The sequence below is a fragment of the Ascidia mentula genome, chromosome 2 (assembly GCF_947561715.1).
Source record: "Ascidia mentula chromosome 2, kaAscMent1.1, whole genome shotgun sequence".
Classification (NCBI taxonomy): domain Eukaryota; kingdom Metazoa; phylum Chordata; class Ascidiacea; order Phlebobranchia; family Ascidiidae; genus Ascidia; species Ascidia mentula.
The window spans coordinates 245,541-268,472 of record NC_138567.1 but is presented as its reverse complement, the minus strand read 5'-3'; the positions used below and the strand labels follow the sequence as shown (position 1 = coordinate 268,472).

Below are 22,932 nucleotides of genomic sequence, written 5' to 3'. Positions count from 1 at the left end.
TTGTGAGTAAGGAAGTGGATTAGAATGTGGTTTGCCACAATCTGTTGCAACCTTCACAATCACATCTATTGTGTTAATCAAATTGTACGCTGATTTAATGTTAAAACAACAAAAAGTCAACTTTAGTTGTATTCATTTCCCATTATGCTGGCCTTGTTGTGATTCATAACCATTTCAATAATTTAGTGTGTGGTCTGTGCTGAGCAGTTGCCGTAGCAACAATGTATCTGGGGTGGTTCTTCATGACGTCCGAGAAATAGAAAATTGGATTTCACGCTTGATCGCCTGTCCCGTTCCGATTCCTGGCAAGAATAAAGTTTTGATTGAACTTCTCCCACCCGACATGTTGGTAAGTTCAAATATTGTCAAATCTTTCAATCAATGTTAATAATTATAAATGTTTATTGGTGGTTAGATTATTTCCTATATTGGTGACTTGAACTTAAGGTACAACTAACATAAATAAAATAGTTTTTCTGTTATGAGTTGATATTGTTTACTCACATTTCATCACATTTGTTTATATTTCTTCACACTTTTATAATTTATTGTGTGAGTCTCCTGTTATTCAGTCGTGTGAGGGGTTTGGGTTATTACACAGCAGCAGGTGAATGTGGGTTACTCCAGGTCACTTTGGATGGGGTGAATCTAAAGTTCATCAACAGTCAGGTAACTTGAGGTCATTTTATCCAATGCTGCCTCTGTATTGAATCGAGCTGTTTGTGTTGCTTTGCTAAATATTCACTGGAGTTTCCACCTTAAAGTTCTCACATAATTATCTGATTGTATTTAAATGATGCAGTGCGTGCAGTTGTACGACGCTACAAACCAGTATAATTGTGTTCCGAATCTGTAACATTACAACCGAAAACTGTTGAAAACCTGTTGTTGTTTCCAGCTTTGCGGTAAAATTATTACGCGATAAACTGCTTCAATTGTGAGTGATTTTTATTGTTTAATTTCCCGGCTTTTTTGTATTTCAGGGAGTTAACAAGGTATAGCATGACTCGATTATTCCTGTTGTTGTTGTTGTGTCTTTTTGTTTGTTGTTTGTGATGATAATGGGTGGACAGAAGTTTATATTTTTTTGCTGAAGATTTTCTTTTTTCACAAATGAATGTTTGCATGTTGTTGTGACGTCACTGCATATTTTATTTATTTTTAATCCTGTGGAATCCGCTCGTACTTGTTTTTATTTGTTTAAAGTTGTTGTAATTAACCTTGAGATAAATGACCTTGAAAAGCACGTGGACTCGCATAGAAATCGTGTTTTCTTTTCCAGGTTTTCCTCGGGTTGAAAACGATCCGCAAATGCAACACAGTAAAGGGAATATTTATTCTCGAAGAATACAGTAAGAATCCTTTGTTGCGTCGTAAGGTTTTCTTCAAACGCTGAATGTGTTATTGTTACGTCACAGACCGCAACACCGACGAGGTGACGATACACAAATTCAAGTCGTCGCTCGCAAATGAGATTTGTTACGCTGTGCTCTGTCTCTTCTCTTACGTTGCTGCTGCGAGACGCGCGGACAGATGAAGCCCCACCATGCGGTTGGTTTGATACGATTATACCTACCGCTGGATGGTGCTGTTGATCGTGCCGCGACGCATATAGATTGGTGCTGTGGTAGTAAGTCGGTTTGCGTGTTGTTAGAAATATGTTTATGTGAAGACAGTTTGTTAAACTTCACCAACCTATTGTTGTTGACGTGCAGGTTTTTGAAATAACTTGTTGTTGTAAAAGAAGATGTTCGTGGAGTTTCTGTTTTGTAAACTCGAGATAAACAGTGGAAACTTTGTTGAATCTGCTTCTCCCCCAACTCTTTGTATAGTTTCCTTGTTCTTGTGTAATTTCATCGATAGCTCACTGTGTATTCTGTGTTCAACCAACCACGTGACAAACGATCACGTGATCATGTTGTGACGTCACGGTTTATGTCGATCTGGGTAGTGTTTGGTGGGAATACGTTCTTACCTCATACAAATTCGGTGGTCGTCCATTTTGACGTTTTTTTGTTACTTTCGTTTTTTTTACGAATAATTTCAACTTACCCCGTGACGTCATATTTAAGCGTCACAATAGATGTAGAACGTTTTTATTATCTGCACGTTATCGGGGGATGGCAAATATTGTGTTATATTTTTATAAGAAATATAGAAGATGAATAATATTTAAATTTTTAGGGTAATTGTTGGTGAGTGCAATTTATTTCGTGCAATTCCTCATTTCATGACTTTTCTTGCAATTCTCCACACTTGAAAGCACTGAACATAAATCTTTACGAAATCAACACAACTTTTCCGACTGTGAAATCTTTCTGCAGAGTTTTTCCACCAACCTAATTGTCGAATCGTTTATTACGTCATTGTGACGTCATCGGTGCACGTGTGTGTAGAGTCACGTGGGTTTATAATGTCGTATATTTGCACACAAAAGTGTCGTGGTATTGTGTAGAAATGCAAATAAATTCTTCGCTGCCGTTATGTGGAATTGACCTGAGTTTACCATCTACCCATTCCCCCACACTTAAGGACGCATATTGGTATTTCTATTAAAATAAGTTTCCCCGGTGGAAAATGCCCACCTTGTGTTCAATCCTCTGTCACAATGGTAGGTAGCAGCCAGTGATGCAATGGGGTCAATTTTACGGTTGAATGAGCACATGTGCATGTCTTGTTGCTAGGGCGAATTTAAGCCAGTTTTAGTTCATTCTTATTAAAGAATATTTGGTCCCTATGTAAGTCACAAGACCCATCCAACACCAAAGTTAGTTGCAACCCCCCAGGGCTGTTTATGCCCCCCTGTAAGTCACAAGATCTTCCAGGAGGCTCCACAAATCCATGCCATGTACTGTCTCATCCATGGGCAATAATTCTTATTGAAGAATATTTGGTCCCTGTGTAAGTCACAAGACCCAGTAACAGTTTTTGGGAAACAAGCGAAAAGTTTGGAAGGTGCATTATTACAGAGGAACTTGAAAACAGAATTACTTTTGGTTTAATTGCCGTATAAGTCCTGAAGCCTGTTTACCAATCTTGGTGTGGTTTGAAAGATATTATACAAGTTTTCTGATGGTATAGGCTTAGTTTGGTCCGCAAAGTTGTGAAAAGAGTTAAGAGCGAAAAAATGCCCACTTTTAATGATGTTAGTTCCCTTCACCAATTCCAACAATTTAGGTGGGGTTTCCCCAAAGCTATTCAGGTAAGATGGCCCCCTTGTTTAAAAGTTTGCGTTTGTGTAAAGAGTTAGTAGTTGACAAATTAGTACACGATAAATTAACTTAATTTATTGCTATTGTGTTAAATATTCTATTAGCGCATCAATACTTTAGGTACTAATTACTCGAGTACACGAAGAGCCTCTTCTATCAATGTTGCGTATGCAACTTATATATGTATGGGCGTATCCAGGGGGGGGGGGTTGAGGGTCCGGACCCCCCTCACCCTTTTATGAAATATTTTGGTCTGAAATTTTCTTTAACGTTGACCTAAAAACCGCATCGTGCTTGCATTCGCCATTGTTTCCAAACAGGAAGCATTGTATAGAACACTTGGCATTGTTACCAAACATGTTGCATTGTTACGAAATAAGTGTCATTTTTTGTCAGTCTAAGCTAAGGACTAAACGTCGTTTTTTAGTGGTCATGTTGTCGTAATGGCAAGCGGTTTACTTGCGTGAAAGTTAATCTGTTTAATTGTTTAACACGTTGCCAATATTTCGCTTGTTGAAAACAACTGTTAGCGCTCGCATAGGTGCAAAGAGGAATATAAGGCTAATGCTTGAAAAATAGTTTTTATTTGTATGTTTTCTAGATAACGTAAGCTCACGTTTGATCCCTTTTGGTTACAAATATATTGAAGCCTTTCTTTGAAAGTGACAGCAATAAAACTACGGCGCAAGCATTATCGCAAAAACTCGCATCGAGTATTCATAGCGTTACACAATTGCGCAAGCGATCGTTTATGTGACGATTTGCGCGAACACGGGCGTTCGTATTTTGCGATTCTCGACCACAATTAACCTTGGTTTACACCTGAAAATCGGTGGATTCCCAAAAAATCTTGAACCCCCCTTTAAAAATCATGGATACGCCTATGTATGTATGTATAATATCTTTCCTGTAGAAACAGTTAATTTTTTTTGTTTGGTATTCCAGAAAATTAATGTTTTGTGTTTTAAATTGCTAATATGAAAATTAAAATTAAAGCACATATTTGATTGAACTTTTGCTTCAAAAAAGCAGACGGCTTTGTCCCAAACATGATCCATGATCAAGCCGTTCAAGCGTTTTCCGTTTAAACATGCAAGTTACCTTCAGGACTGCTTTTGAACACAGCAGGTCAGTTTACACAAATTGAGTCATAATGTTAATTACTTCTATGCGCGCTTGACTCAATAACCTTTGTGGTTTTATCGGTGCCCATGCCATTTAATTTCTTTGTATATTGTTCATCTGAGTAGTTGTTTTTTTGCGCAAAATAAACATTATTTGAATTGACTTTGCAAAGATATATAAATTGGTAAATTATCACCACTCATGTCAGTCATATCCGTTGTCATATTTGTTATCATTCGTTCAACACTTGTCACTTATATTTTTGCTGCAGATAATTTTCATGCAAGGATGGTTGATGTTGTCAAACTGAATGAGATTGGCACCAAACCCTGATCAAGTCTTGCTGTGTGGCAGACCAAATATTAAATGAAGAAAGTACGTTAACTTTATGCCAGAAGATCAGTCTATTTTTTTTAAAAGTTGTTACAAATGTTGTCAAACTGAATGTGAACTGCATTGTGATGTTTATTATCCAAACACAAACTGGTTCATTTTGTAATTCCCAAGTTAGAAGGTAATTATTTGTAGTTTTCAAATATAGTGCACTTAGTGCCCAATGACCGATGTATACAGTACTTGTCCTTAAGATCGCATATCAGTAATTCTATCAAAAAAGTTTTGCCCGCGGGGAATGCCCGTCTTGTACTTCTGCGTCATAGAGAGTCTCAGTTCGGTCACAAGGCAACCGGTGATGCATTAGAGAGTCTCAGTTCCGTCACAAGGCAACCGGTGATGCATTAGAGAGTCTCAGTTCCGTCACAAGGCAACCGGTGATGCATTGGGGTCAATTTTCTGGTTGAATGAGCAAAAAATCATGTGGTGTAGCCAGGGCGATTTTCAGCGTGTTTGGTGCAGTTTTAGAAACCTCATCCAATTTGCAATTTAACGTTGGCCCTAACGCTTTTCTACGCAATGGCAAAAAAAAATTGTCACAGGAAAGTTGCTTTGGTTGCCCCCTGGGACTGTTTTTGCTATCCTATAGGACAAAAGATCCTCCTGGAGGCTCCTCAGATCCTTGTTGTGTTTTGGCGGATGCAGCTGCAATCAATTTTTTTTTCTCTATGAATAGTACCAGTAGATCTTCATGGGTCACTGACCACAGGAATTGTTGTTGGCGAAAAAGCAAATCACTCAGTATGGGTATTAATGGTGATAGCCTTCAAAACTAGATTTTTGGGATTTAATACTGATATGCGGCCTTAAGGGGAAATATGCCATTTTTCAAACACTAAAATCTACCTCAAATTTGTGCTTAAATTTGTTCCTTTAGGTATTTGGAAGGACTTACAATGATTTTTAAGCAGCTCCAAGCATTGGTCGCCACCTAGTGACAATTTTTTTTTTTTTTTTAATTTGACAATTTCTTTAATTTCCCACATTTCCCCCTATTAAAGCATGCAAAATGACAGTCCAAAGCCCAAATTAAAGCTCCTATTGGTGAACTGAATTAGATTATTATGCAAAGTTACACATTTTGCTTCTGTGAATCAATTTTAACTGTAATGGCTGTAATATGGCAGGCTGTACAAAGTTACAGGTTATTTTTATTGCAGCGCAATATAGCAAAAAAAATATATGGAAAATTTAGTTGACCAAGCTAGAGCGAAGCTCTCTCGCAGAACAGTGCAAGAAGGAAGATGCATGATTTGGATAGGAGCGGTGTCGGGGAATGGCTATGGCTCAGTCTGGTTCCTCGGGCAAAATTTCTCTGTTCACCGCCTTGCCTACATGGTAAAAATCAGGACGGTGGCAGTGAAATTGCCTGTGGGACTGGACGTGAGCCACTTGTGTCACACAAAACTGTGCATCAACCCCGACCACCTCAGCCTAGAGCCAAGAAACATTAATATGTAGAGGCTGGGGTGCACACTTGGGCAGCCTTGTGAGGGCCATGGTATTTATGAAGACTGTCTGCTAGAGAGTTAGGTATGTCCAAAAGTTGTTGTTTTTATTGTGATGATGATGATGATGATGGCTGGTAGGTTTCCTTAATGTTAAGGGCCTTTTCTCAATAGACTTTAAACCTCTGCATTCTGTTCAATTTCCTTCGTTTCCGCGATGCTGTAGTAGCTGCAATGGAGCTTCTCCGCCGTTGCTGTGCTTCCACTGATGCTAACATTTGCGAGGCAGGGGACCCCTTCTCCAATGGGCATCCACCATAATTGCTAGTCAAAGCATATGCTGAACCAATTCCATTGTTCCTGCATAGGACTCCTGCATGAGCCCGACCACTACAGGTGGAGTAGTATGTCCTACCCTTGGGCATGACATAGCTGAAGGTTGAATTGACACTTTCACATTTGTTCGTGTCAAGTTGAGGCCTCATCCTGGAGACATTTGCTGTGGTGAAAAACTTGCTGACTTCTTTTTTCCATTTTAGCTAATCTTCTTGGGTCATCTTCAATCCCATGTGCCTTGCAGAAAACCCATGTTTGCGTTTTTTTCTTCTGCAAACGTAGGAGTGGACCTTGTAGCCTGGGTGATTTCCATGGAAGCAATTAATGGCAGCATTCACAATCGCCTTCATCTTTCTGCTGATGTCTGAATAGTCTGTGTCAGTAGAAAGCTCATCGAATAGCTTGCTGTTGGTATCAGTGGTAATTTCTCCAACTTGCAAGTTGTGACAGGAAAGAATGGCTTCCAACTCAGGCCCGATGTCCCATTCCAAGTTGCCAATTGGCAAATGTTCATCAAAAAGTAATTGCCTTGACTTTGTGTAACGTGGGTTCCTGGACTTTCTTGTCATGGTTGAAACAGCCAGAACATCCTTGGCGGGACTGCTATTTTCTGCTGCTATTCCCACAATTTGGCTTGCTGCTTGACCCAGGTGTGCCTTGCCTGTGCCTTGGCGCAGATTGTAGCGACAGTCAGACTGTAGATTGATTGGGTGCTCAACTGGAAGACCACATTGTTCATTTCTTCGGATGCAATCATTGCGCAATGCTTGCATATTGCTTTCATTCACCAGCTCAAAGTGTACAGAGGCATTTCTGGTCAATTCAACAATTGCGCTGGCGCAGGTCAAGGTAGCTGAGAAACACTTGCGCAGTTATTACACTTATTCCAGTGGCACAAATTGCTAGACCCAGTTGAGCATTAACAGCACAAGTTTTTCTACCTGTCTGCTTCAGGTCAGCAGGCCGTTGACATTCTTCAAGGCTTGAATGCAGACGAAAACAGGCATGTTGAACATGCAGCTCTTGCAGTAAAACCACACCCAACATTGCGCTCATCAGTGATCACAGGTGTACCAGGACATGTCCTACGCCCCCCTTGTCTGTTAAAAGTATAGTGTTCATGGCAAATGTCCTCGATAAAACAATTAAGCATGTCTAAATTGACTATTCGGTTTCCAGTGGGCATTGAACATGAACTATTGTCTGCTTTCAGCTCTTCAATTGGTCGCACATCGCGCTCTGTGGGCCTCAACACATGGACTGCCTTCAAGTCGCCCCCAACTGGATCATGCAACTTCCTCATTTGATTAACTGGAAATATTAATAACACCACTGTAAGTTCCTATTTTTTCATGCCCTTAATTATTACAATTTCATCAAAACAACAGTTTTATACATGCATGCAAATTATATGATTAGAATAAAGCAACACAATATACTAAATTACTTTTAGTTAACGTTTTCCACGGTATTACACATTAATTTACATGAAATAACAGAGTTAATGGTAAAAAATGAAGTTAACTCAGCCTACACTACTGACTATATGCACACTGACAGCTTTTGTCTTTGCACATGTAAAATTAAGAACATTAACCAATTTGTTTCTATAGCTTTTAAAAAACAAAGAAACAAACCAACAAAGCAACCAACCAACCAACCAGCCAACCAACCAACCAACCAACCAACCAACAAAGCAACCAACAAAGCAACCAACCAACCAACCAACCAACCAACCAACCAACAAAGCAACCAACCAACCAACAGACAAACAAAATCAATTCCATACCTGGAAGGCGGCGCCAGGCCGGCAGCTGAGAAGAAGAGGCAACTTCGCCATCAGAATCCGAACCAACACATCGCAGTTTCCAAGCATCATTACCATGGGCAAATGAGTGTTTTTCTTTACAACCCATACTGAAGGTTGGTTTAACATGATGACTTGCTGCGGATCCATTGCGGTATATAAACCCATTTTTTTAGCATCCATACAGTGGATTGAATTGAGGTGTAAAAAAATGCATTAGGCATGCTCTGCTAGAAACAGAACTACATCATCACCCTATATGTTGATATCTGGCACTGGGTCGCATGCTCTTGCTGTTCTTTTGTATGTGCATGCAACAATGTTGCTTGTTCCATTGACCATTTCATGGCTATTAGCACTTCCAATATTCCCAGAATTGCTGCTTTTTCCTTTGCATCTTAACACATATTGCCATGGCAACACTTCTGCACACATAATTTTGTGCTTGCCTGCATGTAGTGTTATTCAAGGCCAAAAAAGATATTAAACCTCCTTCAGTTGTAAACACTTTATTTCACTGGCAAGATAATATATAATAAATATATATAAATACATATACTGAAATATATACATGGTCGCGCACCACCTTTACTATTTATTGCTTTCTTTTAAGGCTGCATCAACAGGCAGTGTACTCCTTGCAAGTGTTCGGCAAGCACCACAAATGACAGGACAGGTATAAACACATTTGTCATTTTTTGGTTCCCAGCAGGCATGTAATGGTGGGCTGCTGGGGTTTGTGGCCTGGGCAATATTGGCATTTCTATTGTGTCCAGTATTGGCATTTTATAGAATAGATTTGACAAATAATTGGCATTTTTTTCTTAATTGCACTAATTAATTAATTATCAACTGGGTAATTAGCACCTGTGTTATCTTGTAGAAGCTAGCTGGTAACAGCACTGCTGTTTTTATTTGAAAGAAAGTAGTGTTTGGCATTGACTGTTTCATTTTTGGCTGCCGTGCACATGCTTACCAGACTGACTGTCATGCCCAGTTCTGGCAGACAAGGGGGTGTTATGGAAACAGCAACAACTCTGGGCCTGGTAGTAGAATGGGTGTGAAACTTCACAGTGTGATAGGTGAATGTCCCATGCATTGCATCGCATAGGCCGTTTGGGATTCTGGTGAAAAAATCCACTATTTAAGACCGCATATCAGTAATTCTATGAAAAAAGTTTTGCCCGCGGGGGAATGTCAGTCTTGTACTCCTGCGTCATAGAGAGTCTCAGTTCCGTCACAAGGCAACCAGTGATGCATTGGGGTCAATTTTCTGGTTGAATGAGCAAGAAGTCACATGGTGTAGCCAGGGCAATTTTCAGCATGTTTGGTGCAGTTTTAGTGCATTTTTTGCTCTTCTCAGTCAGTCAGACGTTTGGTGCAGGGTGCTGTGAAAAGTTTAGTTGAAAAACCATCAAAATGTTCAAGGGGATGTAGCTTTTCAAGGATGCAAAAAAATGTAAGATGGTTTTGTGAAAAAATGAATCACAAAAACCTCATCCAATTTGCAATTTAATGTTGGCCCTAACCCTTTTCTACGCAATGGCAAAAAAAATTGTCACAGGAAAGTTGCTTTGGTTGCCCCCTGGGACTGTTTTTGCTATCCTATAGGACAAAAGATCCTCCTGGAGGCTCCTCAGATCCTTGTTGTGTTTTGGCGGATGCAGCTGTAATCAATTTTTTTTCTCTATGAATAGTACCAGTAAATCTTCATGGGTCACTGACCACAGGAATTGTTGTTGGCAAAAAAGCAAATCACTCAATATGGGTATTAATGGTGATAGCCTTCAAAACTAGATTTTGGGGATTTAATGCTGATATGCGGCCTTAACACTTGTGGCAGAATGAGTCCAACCCTACGTTTAAAATTACCTCGCGGAATTTTGCTTGCTAACATTTTAGTGACAATTTTTAGGTGAACAACAGATAACATACCTGACACCACATTCACCCCTGTGTTTTTTTGCAAGAATATTAATGTAGTTGTTTAAAGGGATTTTCATGGCTCTGTGGCCCCTGAGCTAATGTTGGTCCGGGCAGTGGTGGGATGCATCTGGTTCGTCGAAACCGGTTCTTCATATTTAACGACCTAAGTGAACCGGTTGTTAACCAGTGTATGTGTAGGCCTATGTTTCACTTCTGCATTGTAATCCCGCGGTTACTATGACATGCTGCTAATGAGAAAACCAGATGTTAAAATATTTGAGACCCACCACTGGGTCTGGGGGTTTTTCATTGGAACATTTTTTCCTCTCATGATCCCCTGGGTTTGTTAATCTTTGATAATTTAATAGCTTAAAACTTTTTTCTGAAAAACTTTCTTATTTTGTGGCTGAAAATGTTATGAATATTCTGTATTTCAATCTCTGTTTGACAAACAGCCATCTATTTAATAGAAAACGCAACCAACACTTCCATGTTTTGCAGGCAAATGATGAAAACTTACTCGAACAAGCAGAAAACTGACCTGGCAGGATTTCCACCAACAATCCCAAGTTATAAACAATATGAAACTTCCTTGTTTCTTACAAAGGAAAACAATCTTACTCACTTTTTCTCAACAAAATTAATGTATTCCCATTCTCAAATGATATCATAACAGTTTTCATTATTTACAAATCATTCCATGGATATAATTCACATTTAGTGACACAATATTTGCACAAATCATCAATATTTGTTTTTACTTCAAGTAAAACTGTACAAAGTTTTCCATCATGTTTACTTCACACCATGGCTATGTGACGTCACAATGCCTACTGTTGTAACAATTCTGTAACTTCTCGCAAATTGTTTTCACTTAATTCAATCAACTCCTTTCTTATCTCTTCAGTTATGTCTGTTGCCATGCTGTAAGCTTGGATTGCTTTTTGATAAAAATCAACGCTTTCATTCAGTCGATTTGTTTCCTTGCAAACATCACCAAGGTTGTGTAACAAACCTCCGAACACATAATGCTTTGCTGAGTTTTCACCAAACTGTTTCCTCATCATTTCAAGTCCAAGTTTAATTGTTGATTCACTCGACGAATAATCTCCCATTGAAAGTTGACTCAATTCAATGCAGAGCAAACTCCACACTTCATTTAGACATTTTATTCCTTCTTCCAAGTTTTTAATATTTTGTATTTTGAGTCTCATCGTTTCCATCAGTGGGATCACATGATCACGAATTATTCGTTTGTTTTCAAGTTTTTGATTCGAATCCGATGTTTCCATCAAATCTTCGCATGTCAGCATCAAACCCCAAAAACAATCCTTCAAACCTTTCGCCCCTCTCACGCCATCGTGATGCTTTGAATAAAATTCACCTCCAAGTTCGTACAATAAAATCGATTCCAAACATTTTCCCTCTCCTCTCTTTTTATCTCCAGTTGTTTTCAAATCTTCTGCAGTTGCCCCAAGACCTTCAAGTGACCTTGAAAGTTGGTTTCTTGTTTCATTTGCTTCAGGATATTTTTGCTCTCCCAACAAATCCGCGTATTTTTTTATCAGGGAATTAATGTCGATGTTTTCATCTGAAACAGAAACAATTTAATTAAACAACGCAAAACAATTTAATTCCTAACATGAAAATATTTTTGCAACTTTGTTTCCTGGCGTTCATGCCAAAGGTCATTGTTATGGCGGAAAACAATAGTGGCGCTAGAGAGCTGTAAAAATATATATTTTAAATGTGGGGTTTTCGTTAAATTACATTCTAACTTATGTTGGTAAGAACTGGTAGATTACCGTTTTCGTTTGCAGCCGTATTTTTTCACTATTATACCGTAGATACATCACTTATGTAGGTTTACTAAATAACCTGCATCAATAAACACTGAAGGTTAAAGTATTTGCTTCATGTAGCTGACGTATGTATATTTTTGTCAATAAAACGATGCAGCATAATCTGTAGTATTACAAGGTAAGAATGTTTTAAATGGGAGGTTATTCTAGAAAAACCCTTAGCAGAGCACTACGATATCTATGGTTTGTATTTCATGTAATTGTTACGGAATTATTTCGGCAGGGCGGGAATTGAGCCTAGTGAGGATTTGAGCGACCCCCAAACACAACCCTGGAACCTCAAATAAGATCTTTACCCCAACGCTGCATTCCTAATTCGTAAAAGGCCCGGACCCTGAAATAACGGCTCACCACCAAAACCTAAATACCTCATACTGGTTTGAATAAATGGGCGACTTACTTCAATTAAATCGCATTCCAAACACCAACAAATCGCAACACAATGCCCAAGACTAGCAAGTCATCCACTTTTTAGTCGCCTCATGTCACAAGCCAATTAACCAATCAACGAGCGGAACGTAATCACTAGGGCGTTACGTTACGTGACAAACATCCACTGTACAGTGCAAAAATAATCATCAACCGAAGGGAAATTGGATGAAACGCAAGTGAAGAAAACCGACATAACAAGCAATAGTGCGGTGCGTTGTGTGCATTTACAATAAAGTTCAAATAAAAAATTCCCAAAACAAAAGTAAGAATGAAGAGAAGTATTAGTGTGGTGGGTCGTTTTTCGCAATATTCCCTCCAACCTAAAGACTGTACCACTACGCTGGGATTATGTATCTGGCGATGGACAAAACTTTGTTTGGCTGCGTTCCCGCACCGGCCAGCTTGGTAGGTTAGTATACTAAGGGTCGTCCAATCGGCGGTACGCTTGCTCGGTATCCAAGCTTTCCTTTTTAGAACATAAACGCGACCACATGCAGGTAGGCCGACCCTCCCGACTTCATCTTCCTGATTAGATCGCACACTTTCGTCCACTTCCGGGAAGATATCGGTTGTCGGCTTCATCCTATTCAAGTGAAACGTTTGCTTTTTTTTATCTGCGTCCTCGATGATATAGTTAAAGGGGCCGAACACTTCAACAACGGGTAGTAGGGTCCTTCGGAAGCGAGTTGAAGCTTTTTGTGTTTTCCTACAGGGACCGCTGGATTAAATCGCGATCACCGACTGAATGTGGTGTCCAATGTTGTCTCCGATCGACTTCTCATTCGCTGGCAGTGGAGTCAGAGACTTTCTCGCACAAATTTCTCCGTCAGCTCCAAACAATCGCGTAACCGATGGATTTCAGCTTCAGATATCTCATTCTCCTTCGCGACGTTCCCCGACCAAATCTACGGGCAGTCGTAGTGGTCGCTCTGTCAAAATCGTGTGGGATGGGAAGCCGGTACTTTCATGGGCGTTTGCGACCACCACAGACAGTGCTTCGTCCCAGTTGTGTTCGTCTCGTTACACATATTTGCGTATAGCAAAGTTATAATGGTTTTATTGTTGCGCTCGACTCCATCGTTGCACGAGGGTCGAGATGCTGTTGTTCGGGTTTTCTTTGATCCCAATAATCTCAATAACTCGGAAAACAAATTACTTTGGAAATTCGTACCCCGGTCGCGTGAGTGGTAGAAGATCATCCACATCGACCTCCACTCGCTACATTGGGCTACTTTCCGTCGAGTGGACAATGGTGTCTGTGGCCTTTGTGCGGGTTTTTATTATATATTGACAATCGCTGAATCTTCGACAAAACTGTTCTACGTCTTCGCGCCACCTGTACCAGTAGAACCTTTCGGTGACTTTCGAGAGGGTCTTCGAGATGCCTAGATGCCAACTTCCGAGCACGTCATCGTGTAGTGCAACCATAACCCTTGCCTTTAACTTAGAGGGAGAACTTATTTAAGTACGATCTTTACCCCAGAATCAGTTTCCACGCACAAAACCTATCCCTTTTTCCTCAGGCGAGGGAAGAGCGACCACCAAATATCGAATTGAAGGGGGGGTGACGTCGTATGGTTTTGAATTTGGAGCGCACACCTTTTTTAACCAATCCATCACAACGGAGAAATCATTGTAGTTTTCTTGATCTGCCGCAATGTATTCCAGGCTGTAGCAAAATTATGTCTTAAACTCCACCACCTGCATCTCGACCGCTTCTGTCGTCAACTTGTATGGGAAGTTTGGGTCTACGTCACTGTCGTGTACACGTGACAGCGCATCAGCGTTTCGATGTTTTACTCTCGGCCTGTGTTCAAGGTCAAAGTCAAACGCGGAAAGATATTCCACCCGCATTGTCAGTAAAGTTCCTTCGACCGCCGCAACCAACGTAGAAGATAAGAAAGATCTGGGTTCACAGGAAAAACTTCCTACCTAGAAGATAACATCGATACAGTTTGGTCGCAGACAGCAAGCAACTCTTTTCGCGTCGTGAAATGGTTTCTTTCGGCACGGCTTTGGGATCTACTCACATAGACAATTACGCTCTCCTTACCGTCCACGTTCTGTGACAAAACACATCCAACAGCGGTATCGGACGCGTCTGTATCGACCACAAACGGCCGTGCGAAATCTGGGTATTGCAAAATGGGCGCCGCAGGTTCCTTGAGATCACCAAAACCTTTCTGGTAACTTTTATCCCATACGAAACTCCTTCCCTTTCCGTAAGTCGGTGAAGAGGGGTAGCGATATGCGGATAACTCTGTACATATTTGCGATGATATGACGTCAAGCATAGAAACACCAATTCTTTGACGATTGTGAAGGTCACAAAACGTGGAAGGAAACGCGGGACAACGAGCTCTGTTGCTGCTGGTTGGTGATGTGTTACATGTGGTTCAAACTTTCGTCGGTGTTCCGTCAACTGTCCCGACATCTGCACATCTGGAAACAAAACCACACGCTCTCTTTGTCCTTTCGGCCGATGGTTAATAGCATATTTACCAAGGACAGCCCAACACGACCACCGCAGTTGCGGCTGTTAGGTTCAGATGTATGGTCTGGGCGGAACAGCGACAGATTTACGTGTTTCAGTTCTTTGATTCCGGCCTCAGGTTGTCAGTTCTTAGACATGTTGTTTGGTTGCATCTCAATTCTTCCCACCTTATTTAATACCGCTCCCATTCCAGGTTCTTTTGATTGCAACGTGACCTCTGGGCTGAGCACCGAGTCCAAGTCGACTTGAGCGGCTGCAACCAAGCTTTGCTCGTACCTGATTAATGCCGGGTTGGTATCCGCCAAACACCGGCCATGTAGCCTCGTAGTAGTGTTATATAGTACTTCGTTATTCAGGACAGCCTTCGAATTACTGCTGTGTCGTATTACTGAGCGAACGTAAACAAATAAGCGTCTCGTTTTCCAGTGCAAATGCACGCATCTTGTGAGTGCTTCACGTTGCCTCTCTGATCGTCCAGCACTGGTCTTATGGCGCAAGGCAAGTTTCTTAAGTTCTTTATATTCGATTGCATAGAGGTTGCCATCACCATTCTCTATTGCCCATTTCATAACGTTGTTATGGCTGCCAGGAACAAATGCTGTTTAACCTGGTCCGTCGCTTCGATACTTTCGCAGTACGATTCAAAAGTATTGAAATACTCAACAAGATCATCACCAGGCCCCAGTGGCGGCGGTTGCATTAAAAGTCAAAACTCATTGTTAAAAGACACATTTATGAAAAGGCACTACACCTGAGTGTTGCTATAGCGAAACCAGCGGGTATGGTGACAGGGTCCAGGCGTGCTCGCAAAGTTGTTACGGAATTATTTCGGCAGCGTGGGAATTGAGCCTAGTGAGGATGTTCTTCTCCCCTGGCTTATACGATCCCAACCCTTGTTTTAGTCAATAGTAATTATAATACATGGGATGGACTTGGGACAAAGCATGACTAACTTTATTTACATATTTGGACATTTTGTTGCAGCCTTAAGGTTGTCCCTATACATTTTTAACGACGCCACTCATTTTGATTTGTTTACGAAAGCGATCCCAAACCCAGTTCTACTTTGTATAACGTGGAAGACTTACCACTAGTGGTTAGAGTGGCTGTCACTGATTTAAGGCAAGCTTAAGGTGATGACCCAAATTTAAATACACGGAGTCAGTATAAAAACATTTTACTTCATAATAGAAATCTCTGGTTACCTGTTTGGTGAACCGTTCTCTGCACGATCTGTTCGTATGTTTCACCGCTAGATGGCCTAATGACGTCATGGGAGGTGGTTGCAAGCTCTTCAGTACCTCGAATTGCTGCAACAAGAAATTATTTTACCTATAATAGGACAACTTTCATCATATGAAGTTATGTCATAGTTACAACACCATATACCAAATATTTCAAATCAACCCCTGTTTATGCCGTTCAACAGATCAACAAATTCTTGTGGCAAATTATCAGGCATGAAAATTACTGTGGAGGACAATGTTGGACTTGGTAACAAAAATTTATGTATTTGACAAATCCCTGTCTCAAAGCATGTTTAAAAATTCCCACATTCTTAACATAAAGCATTCATGGACTAAAAAAGAAATTAGTGAGTGAATATACAAACTAACGATTTAGTAATTCTCAAAAAATGTATCAATAATTGCACTGACTCAACATTGGTTGAAGAAGTCGTAAATTGATTTCACTTCCTTCGATCCACTCCTTTCTTATCTCTTCAGTTATGTCTGTTGCCATTCTTTTGGCTTGGATTGCTTTTTTACACAAATCCACGCTTTCATTCAGTCGATTTGTTTCCTCGCAAACAAAACCAAGGTTGTTTAACAAATCTCCGACCACTCGATGCTTTGCTGAGTTTTCACCAAACTGTTTCCTCATCATTTCAAGTCCAAGTTTAATTGTTGATTCCCTCGACGAATCATCTCCGATTAAAAGTTGACTCCATCCAATCCAGTGCAAACTCCACACTTCATTTATGCCTATTATTTCTTCTTCCACGTTTTTAATATTTTGTATTTTGAGTCTCATCGTTTCCATCAGTGGGATCACGCGATCACGAATTATTCGTTTGTTTTCAAGTTTTTGATACAAATCCGATGTTTTCATCAAATCTTGGCATGTCAGACTCAAACCCCAAACACAATCCTTCACACCTTCCACCCCTCTCACGCCATCGTGATGCCTTGAATAAAATTCACCTCCAAGTTCGTAAAATAAAATCGATTCCAAACATTTTCCCTCTTCTCTCTTTTTATCTCCAGTTGTTTTCAACTCTCCTGCAGTTGCCCCAAGACCTTCAAGTGACCTTGAAAGTTGTTTTTTTGTTTTACTTGCTTCGGAATATTTTTGCTTTTTCAACAAATCCACATAAATTTCGATGTTTTCATCTGAAATTAAAACATTGGAAATTATGAAAAATTATGTAAAGATAAAAAAAATTCCCATTCTTTTCAAATACTCTGATACAACACTACGTCACTACAGTACTACGTCACTACAGTACTACGTCACTACAGTACTACGTCACTACAGATAATATTTTAAATTTTGGGTTCATGTGTTGTTGATATCGGTAACAATTTGTGCGAAATGTTAATTTTTAATGACAGTCTTACATTACTCCTGAATGCACTGATATTACACCAGTTTTTAAATATTTAATCTACGCTTGTTGATGACTTTGAGATGACAAAACTTATGTATGAGGTTGAACTACTTTCATGTGTAAAGTGTTTGGTTAATTGAAACGTCTTCGATATATATTTCGCCTAATCACATACATCGTCTAATGACGCACGAAAAAATATTTGCAGTCAGTTTTGGAAAGTTCATGGTCGTGAGAAACGCACACACCCCCTGTAAAATCACCTTGACATGCAGAAACCACTGTTTTCTCTGAGCTTAGGAGTGCGTTACGTTAATTTACAACATGCTATCAGTGTAAAAAGGGTTTTCGTTGAATTTAACGTTAGTAGTATATAAGTGACAGAGGAGAGAATCTCTGAGACTTTCTTCCTGTCTCTGAGATTCTATTTCCCTTTAGGAGACAGGAAAGAGTACTCTCTCAATTTCTTACGTATGCATTGTAAAGGGCGAAATATCTTAGGGAGACACTCACAGGTACTCTCTGTTTTCCGGTCTTGATTGGGAGTACGTCACAATTCTCACTGAACCGGAACGAGAGCGCAGAGAGAGAGACACTATTATTAGTCATGACCCCGGTCTGACCCTTGTCCAACAAGTTGTTAGCCGTTTTCGTCTCGGTGTGCATAAGCTTGTTTGATCTCGGCCATTGCAAAGCTAAATCGTTTTAATGGCGGTTGAATTGATTCCTGTATGATTCGGACGACGTCTAAACGGCGTCGTGATTAATATCATTACAAAGGTCGTAATTGCGTGAATTATGTTCGCCGCTCAGTGGCAATAAAAATGTGATTCGTCAATGTTTTTGATGTCGCATGCGTAAATTATGCCATTCGGTGAAAATTATTTCGCGTATCGCTTTTTGAAGCTGATCTCGGCGTGGGAAATTCATGTTGGTATAATTGGGTTCAATTACCGATTCGTACCATTATCAGTTTGACCTTGTCGTGTGCGGGTTACGGGCGTGTAATTTTAAACGCGACGACATGAGGTGGAAATCGTAAACTTGGAAGAGAAAAGTTCAAACCAGATCGCTGTATCGGGGACTACTCGGAACGGAATCAGAGTCACACGTTTCCGGGATTCGGGGCAATGGAATCTATTAGTGGGCATACAATGACGCATTGAATAATCTTGGTTTGTCAAACGCGTTGCCAAAAACGCGAAACGAACCGTCGTCCGCGGAGACCTCACACGTGAGCGACTTCAGGTAGTACTCGTTTCACATAATTACTACATTTGAATGAAGTCATTGCATTTGTCGCAGATCTCCAAAATCACCGATTGCTTTGCAAGCAGACGGCGGTTCGAACTGGCAATTATATGTTTCCGTTGAGCAACCGCCGGCAGACGCCCGAATTGGACGTGTGACGTCATTGTACAATTTTTCGCTGTCGATCGTTTGGTCACGTGTTGATCACATGGTCCACGTCACATTAGGCGACGGCCAGAGAACTTTCAAAATTTATTGCAGTTTCGGTTTCACGTTAGAAACCATTCTGGGGAACGACGATATTTTCATGCGTCGGATAACAATGCAATTCCCCACACCTTTTCTGATCCGCTCACGGGATGATGTTTCGCGTTCTTTCAAAAGCTCGCTGGAGCAGATCATTTGGAAATCATCAGGCAAAAGCGTCCCGATTCAAAATGGACAGTGGAAGCGTTGACAAACCTTGCTTTCTACGTTTTTTACACACCACACGCCTGGATAAGAAATCCAGTCAATTCACCGAGGTTTCTCACGCTCAACACGGGTCTCATCACATTTCATGAAACGATTGACGGTCGACCGATCACAGACAACCTATGTGTTTTTCGATGTATCGCACCTGAAGATGCCATAGGGCGGTAGCCTTGGTCGCATCGCCACCGAGTTATGACTGAAATTCACAGGCGGGAAATGTGCTTTGGTTTAAATATCAACGTCTTCAGGCTAAAGGGGCTGGGAGCGTGCGATATTTTGAACCGAAGTTTTCAACGGCTAAGAAAAAGCGCACAACGATCATGAACCTGGATTTAACAAACGATCATTTCTGTCTCTTTTTCTACGTACGCATCGACCTTTGCTTGTCCGATGTGCAAAGTAACCTTTACTTGGGCTGACCGCTGTACACAACACCAGAAAACGTGTTTTCTTGTCACACGTGAGATATTTTCAAGTGGCGCATTTTCCATCAGACCAACGATTTTCGAACGCTTGAAACTGTGCGGCATTGACTTACCGCCGCAACATCGCTTTTATTCATTTGTGATTTGCTATGACTTCGAGGCGATGCTGAGTCAGCATAATTTACACGGAAGAACGGATAATACGGAATGCCAAGCTGTACACATTCCTCTCAACGTTTCCGTGTGCAGTGACGTACCTGAGTTCGAACAAGGTGAGTGTTTCGTCACAACAGGCCAACCGCAAGAGTTGATTGACAGGTTCACAGATTACCTTGGTCAAATACATTACAAAGCGGCGCAACTAATGCGCAATCGCTTTCATTGGGTGTTTCCCCTACAAGAAGCCGAAGAAAAACTAAAAACTGTTTTCCTACTTGCCGCGCGCTCGACTTCAGAACAGGCAACACGGCGCGCCCCAAACTCGCGAACAATCCGCCCAATCAATGTCGGCCTCGGCGTTGTACGGCTTTTGGCAAGACATGGTAAAAGGCGTAACGACTTCTTGCGAAAGTGAACGTCACCCGCTTGAAATGATATCGGTTTGCCTCTATCGTCATATGAAGCCTTTTCGATGGTGTCGAATCGTCGCACGCGAACCGGATGTTAAACCAAACGATGCTTTTTGCCAATTTCACCTCCAGCCGGAACGATCTCCAGCAGCGGGCTCATGGTATTACCAACAGAGCGCGACTGTACGATGTCTGTGTAGACGAATATCCCCGAGAAATCCGAGGAAACGTCGCATGGATGCACGCTCGTATGCCGGCCTGGTGGCAGTTCGGTGCGCTCGAAACCAAGCATAGAGGCGAGTTTGGGTGAAAGCGTTACTGCAAAACCTTCAGGAACGTGTGCAGTGTGACCGGCCAGGCGCTTGATCTTGAAATCCTTCTACTGTCGCATTCGTTGCACCAGAATTCGACCCGTTTCATAATGGCCGGCTTCGAGCGTGTACCGAAGCGTGCTTCCACTGTGCGAAATATCAAACGGGTCACGTACATCGCGTTTAGGAGCTTCAGTTTTCAGTTTATTTCTTCAATTCAGGGGCCGGTAATATGTAACCCATAGAGCTGGAAACCAGGGCGGTCCACTGTGTTTGGTAAGGGCTCCCCGCCGTTAGGTTAAGCAAGCTCGTCACAACCACGGAATATTTGATGATAATCTGAAACACGAACACCACCTCCGATAGAGGAACGTTCCTGCCTTAAAACCACCACTCAACGCTTCTTTTTGGGACCCCTTCTGAACTCTCGTCCATCGATCCAGGAGTTAAACTGCTCGCCATAATGTCGCCACTTCACCAGGTATTGTTTAACGTCACGACTTTTTCTCGTTCGCAAAATTTTTCCCACCTTGAATGTCTCTCTTCCACACGCTGTAATTCCTGCTCGTAAAACGTCACCCCTCCATAATGTCACCGCTGTGATCACGCACTTTGTAAGTCGGTGGGCGTCCACTACGCCGCTAAAAGATAAAAAATATCTCCTGACTCTACTGGCGAACGTGGTCTTTTTAAAGCGAGCTGTGGCGAAAGTAACGCGAACAGGTGCATCGGTGGGAAGCGCACAGGTATCCGGACATGGCTGCTCACCGTACAAATTATTCCAAACTTCTTCCTCGTTTGCATGACTGACCGCGACCGGGGATATGCCATTGCTACGATGATGGAAGTGATTGTAACTCGCCAGTATTTGCGTCACATCGATAAACTTTTCACTGTCGACGCTCGTCAAATATCGCCACGCTCGATCTTTCAGCGTGCGATTAAATCGTTCCACGACCGACGCTTTCGTTTCCTAATCGTATGTGACGTAAAATCGAATTCGATGCCTGGAAAGCCTGAAAGACCCCGTTGAAAAACTCACGACTCGCATCGGTTTGTAACAGATCCTGTAGACGTCCGCTTGCTCGCATCACGTGATCGAAAACACGCTCAAGATTTGAACCCGTTTTTCTTTTAATGCCAACAAACCCAAACGTGTTTCGAAAAAACATGGATGATGGTCACCAAATAACGCTCACCACGGTTTCGAGATGACAGTGATTGCACATCAACCAGATCACTTTGCCATACAGCGACGATACCCGATACAACAACACGTGAATGTTTGAAATGCTTGCGGCGCGGTTTGTGTAGTGTGTAAGTGTCTTAACCGGAGAACCAGTGCTTCGCACTAGCAGCCTTGCAGAGCTTATTTAAATCAGGCGCGTGTTTGTCAAGACGACGGAATATTTCGAAAGTTTTTCGGAACGTAAGCGAACGAAGTTTCACCCGCAAACACTCCGGCCCCCATAAGAAGCTTGTCAGGTGTTTCCTGCCGACAATCGAATACCAAATAACCGTGCGGAGATGACGTGGCGCCCATATTTGACTCTCGCACGGTTTTCACGTGAGAGGGGAATACTTGTTTCACGAGGTGTGTGATTTGGGAAGAATCTCGGGGATTCTTAAACACAAAAAAATAATGCGCATTCAAACTGATTGTTCGATGCTCGCTGCCCTTTAGAAAGAAGTTCTGCAGGATGTAAATTATACTCGTGTCTTTATGATGACTGCCCAATGTGAACAAACGCGAGACGATTTTACTGCTTTCACACATCAAGTATCAAAAGGGTTCGCACGCCTGTCTCGACAGAGGTAGGAGCCCTGAACGAATTCAATTGTGTCAGGTAGGGTCTCGTACGCAGGATGCCATTGAACATAATACCAAATAATCCGTTCTGGACGGGGCACGATGAGATTTTCCTTTATCATGCGCGCGACAAAACAAGTCTTTCCACTCCCGGTTGGTCTAGAATTAAGGCATGTAAACGGGTGCGCATATTCCATATTAACGCAAAAACGAACAACGCAAATCGAATGATTTCCATCTGTCGTCGCGTTTAAAATTCCACGCCCGTAACCCGCACACGACAAGGCCAAACTGATAATGGTACGAATCGGTAATTGAGCCCAATTATACCAACATGAATTTTAAACGCAATGTCAAAAAAACCCACACCGAGATCAGCTTCAAAAAGCGATACGCGAAATAATTTTCACCGAATGGCATAATTTACGCATGCGACATCAAAAACA

At 41.5% G+C, this 22,932-nt stretch overlaps 1 protein-coding gene, 2 long non-coding RNA genes and 1 pseudogene across 5 annotated transcripts in view; 3 read left to right on the top strand and 1 right to left on the bottom strand.

The window, feature by feature from the left end:
• The window catches only part of LOC145889438 (MAP kinase-activating death domain protein-like), a 66,414-nt pseudogene that overhangs the window by 2,561 nt on the left and 40,921 nt on the right, over positions 1-22,932 (top strand). The window contains exon 6 of the transcript XR_014399498.1: positions 187-349. The product of XR_014399498.1 is annotated as an MAP kinase-activating death domain protein-like (transcript). The remainder of the gene's footprint in view (positions 1-186; positions 350-22,932) is intronic.
• Positions 1-22,932, bottom strand: part of LOC145889440 (uncharacterized) — a 102,203-nt gene that overhangs the window by 53,397 nt on the left and 25,874 nt on the right. The window contains exons 5-7 of one of the 2 annotated variants that reach the window (XM_082980400.1): positions 16,694-17,428; positions 16,241-16,345; positions 11,061-11,838 (exon numbers count right to left, since the gene is read on the bottom strand). The exons of the other annotated variant lie outside the window; for it this stretch is intronic. Of the exons in view, the coding sequence (XP_082836526.1) occupies positions 11,078-11,838; positions 16,241-16,345; positions 16,694-17,428 (1,601 nt within the window). The 3' untranslated portion in view covers positions 11,061-11,077. Of the gene's footprint in view, positions 1-11,060; positions 11,839-16,240; positions 16,346-16,693; positions 17,429-22,932 lie in introns of those variants that run through there. 2 annotated transcript variants of the gene reach the window in all.
• Positions 358-1,483, top strand: LOC145889443 (uncharacterized). Its single transcript, XR_014399508.1, has 3 exons — positions 358-669; positions 1,283-1,352; positions 1,419-1,483. It is a non-coding gene; the product is annotated as an uncharacterized LOC145889443 (long non-coding RNA).
• Positions 7,368-10,884, top strand: LOC145889444 (uncharacterized). The gene is made up of 4 exons (XR_014399509.1): positions 7,368-7,848; positions 8,128-8,437; positions 8,935-8,997; positions 10,749-10,884. It is a non-coding gene; the product is annotated as an uncharacterized LOC145889444 (long non-coding RNA).